This window comes from Cynara cardunculus (assembly GCF_001531365.2).
Source record: "Cynara cardunculus var. scolymus isolate 2C chromosome LG 1, CcrdV1, whole genome shotgun sequence".
Classification (NCBI taxonomy): Eukaryota; Viridiplantae; Streptophyta; class Magnoliopsida; order Asterales; family Asteraceae; genus Cynara; species Cynara cardunculus.
In genome coordinates, this window is record NC_037528.1 from 3,057,853 (window position 1) to 3,066,411 (window position 8,559).

Below are 8,559 nucleotides of genomic sequence, written 5' to 3' on the forward strand. Positions count from 1 at the left end.
GTTCTTTTTTCGACAAGGATAGGCGCACATGGAAAGACGAAGTAAGAGCATGCTATTGAAGACGTTGCAAGATATGTCGGGGAGGCCTCCGTTGATTGTGCATTACGTATGTCTGCTGGAGATCATATTCACTCTGGTACCGTAGTAAGGGGGTAGGGTTGGATGAGCATCCATGGATTTTGATTGAGAAATGTGAGAATCTTGAGTAGTGAAAGACTTTTTCATAATATGTATCTTTGTAAAGGATAAGGTTGGACATATTTGATATGTTCGCATCAAGCTTACCTATAGAAGTTGAGCAAATAAGCTCCTTGCCAATTTGCATAGCTAAAGACTTATTAAGTTCATTAAGCTCTTTCCAGACGGCCCATAAGAAAGCCGAATATTAAATAATTATGAAGAGGCGAGAAAAAGTATAGGGGCATAAATGAAATAAATACAATATTAGAGGGCCATGAGTGTCATTTACAGAAATTATAAGGCGGTGAGCGTAATAATATAAAATCCATACGCACGCTATTTGAGAAGAGATCTCCTGCCCCTGGATTTTGTAATAAAAATATACGAAAAAGTTTCGACGGCTGTGATTAATCAAATCCGTAATGAAGGTCAAAATTCCTTTAGATAGCTACTTCTTCACCATATTTGTCCCCTCCTTCTGACGCCCAACTGCCCTAACAAACCGTCGGATCCCTTCTAACACAACCTCCAAATCCATCCATGGCGGAACAATTTCCACCGTTCATCCATCTGTAGTCCGTTCTCATCAACCGGTTTCTCAGATCTGTGAACCTTTGTTTCTGTTTACTATTTATAATGGCTACGATATCTTCAAGCCCGCGCACCGTCGAGGAGATCTTCAAGGATTACAGTGCTCGACGCTCTGGTATCGTACGAGCTCTCACTTACGGTATGGACATGTTATCTTACAACGCTTGTTTTTACTGTTTCTTTCTTTTCGTATTTAAAGGGTCCTGTTTTAGGATTTTTTTAATTTTTAATTAACTCGTTTTTTGTCGCTTGTTCGCAGATGTCGATGAATTTTACTCAACTTGCGATCCAGGTTTATTTCACGTACACCCTCACATACATGATTTAGGAATTTAATTTTGCTATCTGTTACTAGCATGATGGAATCTTCAATTGCATGTGTTCTACTCCATCGATTATAAAGAGTAGTAGTTAAAACTAGTGATTATCAACTTCAAAATTGATATGAATTCCATAGGTTTTTTATATGAGGTTGATGATTAATCTGTACAAATAATGTTACACTGAACTGGTCGTGTTTGGTTTAGAATTGAATCTTGTCAATTTGGAACTCGAGAAGTGATAAATTTCTAAATGTTATGAAAACTGTCTTTAAAAGCAAGTCTAAATTGGGAATTTGAAAAGTGATTGTTTGTGGTCTGAAAGTCAAAGCGTATATTTCTTTAGGGCGGTTTTTTAAGTACTCCTCAGAACTAGTTTATAAAGATTCCCCACTTACAAAGGCTAGTGGTCTTTTGTTGCATCTATGTACATTCTCAGCGAAACTTTATTTGAAATTTTGTCGCCACAAGATTTGTAACTGGAAGTACAGAAAAATAAATAGTCTCCATATCCCTGAATCACTGTACACCTTTCAATTTAAATCTATGAATCTTATATATCTAACTTGAAATTGATAGGATCCAGTTCATTATTGAGTAAAAAAATTGTGAATACATTGGAAAATGAGTTAATTCTTACGGTTAGAAATATTGAGGTGTAAACTATCTTATAAGAATTTTCTATTTGTAAGCTTGACCTCCCTAAAATACTAGGTTGGAATCTCAGAAATCAAATTGGGATTCTAGTTTTTGGGACAACAGGCGCACAATGTGAATTCTGAGAGGTCATATTGTTACTATTTTGTGGAATAGCTGATGAATAGTGAAGTAGGGACAAGATAGTAGTATGATAATTTTCCTATTTGCTTCTTGGGTCCTTCTGTTTAGCTAGATAGAATTTTGTTTGGTTATTGTGTACTAAAACATAGTTAATTTGATAATTTCACCTGTAGAGAAGGAGAATTTATGTTTATATGGGCATCCGAATGAGACGTGGGAAGTAACACTGCCAGCAGAGGAAGTCCCTCCTGAGCTTCCAGAACCTGCATTGGGGATTAATTTTGCCAGAGATGGGATGCACAGAAGAGACTGGCTGTCTTTGATTGCTGTGCATACAGATTCTTGGTTGCTAGCTGTTGCTTTCTACTTTGGTGCCCGCCTTAATAGGAATGAGAGGTAACCTTCTGTTTCCACAGCTACATCTGACATATTCACGTCCCCAGATTCATTTAAGGATGTGTACATTCTAGCTTATTTGCACTAATGTAACATGTTTAGAAATCAGATTTATCTTTCCTTGTGGCCAATGTTTACTTTCGTTTGTCAAGCACTTATTTCATGGTTAATCACTTAATCTGGAGGCATTCTAAGTATTAATAAGTGATTGCGTTTGAAAATATGTTATTTCACAGTGGTTGATCTTAGACTTTCCAGATGCTTTAACTGCGATAAAGCTTTAGATTGTCTACTCAAATCATAGTGGCTTCAAACCAATTTAGTCTAAAGTTTCAAGGAAGAGAGTTATCCTCTTAACGGTTTTGTGTTTAGGGTGCTCCTAAATGGTTCAGATGTAAGTTGTTCCATTTTTACCCTCCCACTTCTCCAACTGGCTGCTCATCTCACGCTCCTTCAATTCCTCCTCCCACTCGATCCCGTCGCTCTCCCCGTCAGTCTCATCCCATTTACAGACTCATCTCCCTCCTCCCCATCTTCTACCTTCTCACCATCTTTCCCCTCCTCCTCTCATCTGCCTTCACCATCGCCGTCGCCACCTTCTTCTTCACTTGGTTGGCCACTTTCAAGCTCCTCCTCTTCAAACCAATTTGACTAGAGTTATGCTCCTAATATGTAAGGTAAAGCGCCTAGTCCACATGATGATGCTGGAGAACATTCAACATCAAACGGTGACTTGTCTTAATAGACAGAGCACATGGGCAGGATTTGGATTCAGGGAGGTCCTCTTTTAAGTTTAGCTAGAGCACTAAATTCCTGTGGGGCAAAAATTGTGCAATCAATATGTGCAGCCAATGAGCAATTAGCACAACTATACCAACATATGTGGCCAAGAATTGTGTTTAAAAGGAACTACAACTAACTGCTTGATTCTAAATCGGTGGTTTCAAGGAGGCAGGAGCAATTGAACGAAGCAATTAGCAATCTGGTCCCAACAAATTAGTGATCAGCAACTTGCATTCGAGCAAGATGTGAATAAACTAAAAACTCCGCAACTCTCCATGATGACAAGAGGGCTAGTAATTTGTTGTTTAAACTACAGCTTTACCCTCATCATAGCACCTACTGAGTGATTTGATGGCCAATGTCGGAGTTTTAGTGGTAGCTTCATCACTTGTAAGTCCCAAGATATGGAAGCGTATACTCTGCTAAAGTGGCAAGACATTATCAAGAAAGAAGAAGGTATCGGAAGAAATCAAGTAAGAAAGGCATGGTGTATTTAACTCGTCCTTTGGATCAACTCTGTACTCTGCTGTCATAATTTTCCTTTGCAGAGATAGAAATGGTGACAAGTAAAACACGGGCGATTGAATAAATTCGATATAGTAACAAAAACTAGAACATTCTTTTCATCAAACATTTAGCATGGTGGAATACCTCAGAGTTTATAGGTTAAAATTCCCCCTTTATTCACTAAAACATGCTTCACACTCAACAACATCAAAAAGGTTTGATATGGATTTCAACAGGCCCTTGACCCTGTCATAGTTGATCTTTGGGGTCGTCTAAATTCAGTGCTGACTTGTAGCAAATTAGCAATGCAAAGCAATGAGCAATTTGGTACCAACTGATGATTAGCAACTAGGTCAAAAATAAGAGTTTGGCTCTTAATAAGAACATCACTATTAGCAAATCGCAAGAAAAAAATCGGTATGTGAGCAAATATGCTTTTAGCAGCGGACAGGGGTGCTGCCATGCTGGGTCGTGTTTGTGTATAAGAGGGAGCCCGGTAATTGATGAGGGGGAATAGAAGATTAAGGGATTGAGTCTATATAAAATTTGTCTTTTTACAACTGAGCCACCCTGGCCTCTATGTAGCTCTGCCCCTGATTGCGAGTTTTTTAGTTATGAGTTTTTGTTCATTGCAGGTGCTGAAATGTGGAGTTTTGCTTTGACATATACGTAGATGCAATTGTGTACACACACATGTGTTGCAAAAATGTTTACTTTATCAAACTTTTTTGTACAAGAGAAGTAGCTACATGCTCATAATTTCCTTATCCTTTGTAGTCATACCCAATGTTTTGATCAATCTTGCTGTCATGTTCCCTTAGTAGTTTAAGATTTAACCAAACATAATTATTAGTTTATCAAATTCAAGTTTTCAGTAGGCAAAAAAGAGTTCAGTGCCCTAAGCTTTCTGTTATAGATCATGTTGGGGCACTGCTGTTGATGGTCAAAAGGTTCATTTACTGTTTGGGGAATAAAAAGCAGTGGATATAGTAGAAGTGGTTTCTTTCTGTTTGATGGTATTAGATTCTATGTAGCCAGTTTTACGACCTCTGTAACAGATTCTTTCCATCTATACTCTGTTGAGCGAAGTGGGGTTAAAATAGCTCATATTAGTAGAGAGTATATTCTTGAAACCCATGTACAAACTACTCTCTTGTGGAACTCAATTTAGTATTGGTAGAAGGATAATAGGGAGGGCAGAGAAACCAATGGTGAAAGATAATACCTACCTTGCAAGTGATCAAGCATTTGAACAAAGCTAACACACATAATCAGATACAAGTCCCACCATGTTAATCGTTAAGTGACTGAAATGATTTCGTCTAACCAAATTGCAGGAACTAATCAAGCCCCACCATGTTAATCGTTAAGTGACTGAAATGATTTCATCTAACCAAATTGCAGGAACTAACGACACTAGTCTGAGACCCGTTTTGACTAACATGCAGCCCCTCCCCCCTTTTTACTCCAAAAAATCCTGTGATTATTAATATGAACTAATATGTTGGAATGATTTGCAAATGACCATGCTTACAACGCTTATTTGTGTCCTTGGAGTTTACAAGAAACACTCAGGAAACCACATCAGTGAGGGTAAAACTTTTGTTACCTACTTACCTGCCCATCGGTACACCCTTGGTAACTTATTGGGCAGTACGGCAATACCCATGGGTGTGATTCGAACCTATGCTGTTAATATCGGCGATATATCGGATATCGCTCCTAGAGAAAATATCGGTCCATAAATATCGGTCAAAATATCGTCCCCGATATTATCGGCGATATTTTCCGATTTTTCCCGATTTTTAGCGATATTTTGATGCAAATATCGGACCGATATATCGATTTTTTAGGGTTTAAATATTTGGGCTTTTGTTACTTCATGGGCCTAGTTTTTTGGGCTTGGTAACTTAAATTAGGTCTGAAATTGATCTGCCTCCACAAAAGTCTTCTTCTTTCTTTTATATTAGCTCGTTTTTTGAACACTTTAGATGATGTGATGTTTTAATTTTGAAACTATATTTCTAAACTCTAATTAATGCATATTATATATATATAATTTTAAGAAATATTATGTTAACCGCTATTTTGGACCGATATGTCATTGATATATCATCGATATAACCGATATATCGAATATCGGTCCTGACCGATATTTCGTATTCTGACCGATATAACAGCATAGATTCGAACTCAACACCTCTAGGTTATTCTAAGCAACTGTCGGAAGCTGAACCAACTATTTGTTTCCTCAGAGTCGATTGAGAAAAGACAAATTTCCTCCATATTAGTTCCTCAATATACTACTCATCATCATCCTCTGCATTTCATCTTCTTTAATTTTGGATATCTTTGGATCAGCATCCATCACCATGACAATCTCAATGCCGTTGTTCGCCACTAACCTATGAAAACACTCTTAGGGGCCGTTTACCAAACATTTACCCGATAAGCGTTTATCGGTAAAATTTAACACTACCACTTACCTACCAGGTAAGATTTTTGTCCACAAAAACAACATTGTATGCAACAATTTACCCAGTAAGCGCTTACCATGGTAAGAGTCGTCGCCTTCATTTACCGGGTAAGACTCTTGGTCCTTGTCTCCTTCTTACCGGGTAAGATTTTTGGTCCTTACCATATTCATCCGGTAAGGTAATGTGACTTGGTAAGCGCTTACCTGGGTAAGCGTTTGGTAAACGGCCCCTTACAACATATTTTCTTCTTGTTCAAACAAACTCATACATGCCATTCACACATAGAACCCATTTCTGGCCTTCTGGTCTCTACTTATTTATGTATTACTAGTAATACTAGAAGGTACTCGCGCAATGTAGCGAGATACATCTTGATTTTAATGTTTCATTTATTCTTTTCTCTGTCGATACAATACGGTCTTATGTAGTTTGAGAAAATGATAATGTTTTTATTTTTGAATAAAATATAAATTTGAAGATATCATAAAAATTTGAAAAAATACATAAATCGATATTAATATCAAATTAACTATTTAAAAGTTCTTGTTTTTTTTATAATTTTTTAATTCCTTTTTTATTATAATTTAATTTAAGTTCAATAACGAAGTAATTTATTTTTGGTATAATAATATTTTTTTACAAAGATAATAATTAAGTATTCTATTAAAACTCAATGATTATCCTAATCATATTTTAGTTTTTATATTTAAAATGAGATGTTTATCATGTATTTGATTATGTTTATCTGTAGTTAGCTGCGTGAATTCAAAAATGGAGCTTTAATAAGTTGTACTTGCATATAATTTACTTGTAATCTTGAATTTTTATGTAATGTGCATCAATAAACAATACTTTATGTATATATATTTTTTAAAAGTTCTTGTCAAGTGCTTTATACTATAGTACAAATTATTTCAAGCCAACTCTTTTTCGTTGCTTATTCAAGATATTCGTAATACACCTGATAATTTCTCATTTCTTGTCTGTTGTTGGGTGAAGCTCCAATTTGTTATAACATGGCTAAACATTGTGAATCTCACTTGCACAGGAAGCGTCTATTCAGCCTGATAATCCGATTTGTTATAACATGGCTAAACATTGTGAATCTCACTTGCACAGGAAGCGTCTATTCAGCCTGATAAACGATCTGCCGACTGTGTTTGAAGTTGTAACAGAACGAAAGCCCATCAAGGACAAACCGAACATGGATGGTGGTAACAAATCCAAGACCAGCACAAAGGTACTTTAACATCCTTGATACTCCCTCTCGTTCTCTTTCCTCTGTTAACGACACACGCACTTTGGGTCCAGCGGTCAAGTGACGGGCAAGTAAAAAGCACTCCAAGGCCTTATGACGAGAGTTACGTGGAAGATGAAGAGGAGCATGGAGAAACCCTTTGTGGGAGCTGTGGTGGGAATTACAGCGGTGACGAGTTCTGGATTGGGTGCGACATATGCGAAAGGTGGTATCATGGCAAGTGTGTGAAAATCACACCTGCGAAAGCCGAAAGTATCAAACAGTACAAATGTCCATCGTGCAGCGCAAAGAAGGTTCGGCCATAATATGCCAAAATCTCTTTAACCCGTAAGACGTTTTCCCCTGAAAGTTCTATAATATTTATAATGGTAGTGAGTAGTGATAGGTGGAGGAATTGATGCTGATATATGTAGTGATTTAGTTTGGGGTGGATAGGGTTATTATAAGCTCAATGTTTCGATTCTGGCATAGATTGCTTACCTTTTATATTGTATGTTTGTTAGCTTGGTGGAATCATAGACGTACTTTTCAACTGTGTTACGTGATTTCATTTCAAACAGATCCAAGAATTTTTAGATACGATGATACCATATAAAAAGTTTTATATCGCACATTTTAGAATAAAACGGTTGCAACTTTAATTAGGCAAAGGATAAGCTCAATAAATGTATAGTTGCGATGTCATATCGATCAATTCACACTCTTGTCATCTCTATCCACATCCAACAACCTTTTTTTTTTTTTATTATTATAAAGTAATTATTTATTATTACAATGAATTCATTTTGGTTATAGAGATTTAAGAAAATTACGTGATTGGTCTTAAATTGAGAAAATTACAGAAATAAATTAGAAAAAGTCTAAAAAAATCCAATGGAATGATCAAGTCATTGGACAATTTTTTGGAACAAATAAATCCTTAAACATTTCAAAACATGTTAAATAACTTTTTTGAACTTTCTAAAATCTGCTAGATACATTCTTATGACCTATACAATTCAATTGGTTAATATGATATAATGGAAAAAACTTGAAAAAAACTTCAATGAACATTTATATTTTGAACGATCAAGTCCCTGAATATTTTTTGAACCAAAAAGTATTTAGATATATAAAACTAAACAAATATAACAAAAAAATACTTATATTTACAAAAAAAAATAATTACATTTAAAAAATATTTTTGATAAAATTTATTTTAATTAAAATTACAATATATTCTATCAATGATTTTTCAAACTATAAAAAATAGGTTGGGTTGTTCAAA

At 35.8% G+C, this 8,559-nt stretch overlaps 1 protein-coding gene across 1 annotated transcript; it reads left to right on the forward strand.

The window, feature by feature from the left end:
• The first annotated feature begins 591 nt into the window (after positions 1-591).
• Positions 592-7,826, forward strand: LOC112507556 (PHD finger protein ALFIN-LIKE 1-like). The gene is made up of 5 exons (XM_025112198.1): positions 592-910; positions 1,031-1,063; positions 2,045-2,267; positions 7,154-7,274; positions 7,346-7,826. The coding sequence occupies exons 1-5, from the start codon at positions 817-819 to the stop codon at positions 7,595-7,597; spliced, it is 723 nt and encodes a 240-aa protein (XP_024967966.1). The 5' UTR covers positions 592-816; the 3' UTR covers positions 7,598-7,826.
• Positions 7,827-8,559: the final 733 nt, after the last annotated feature.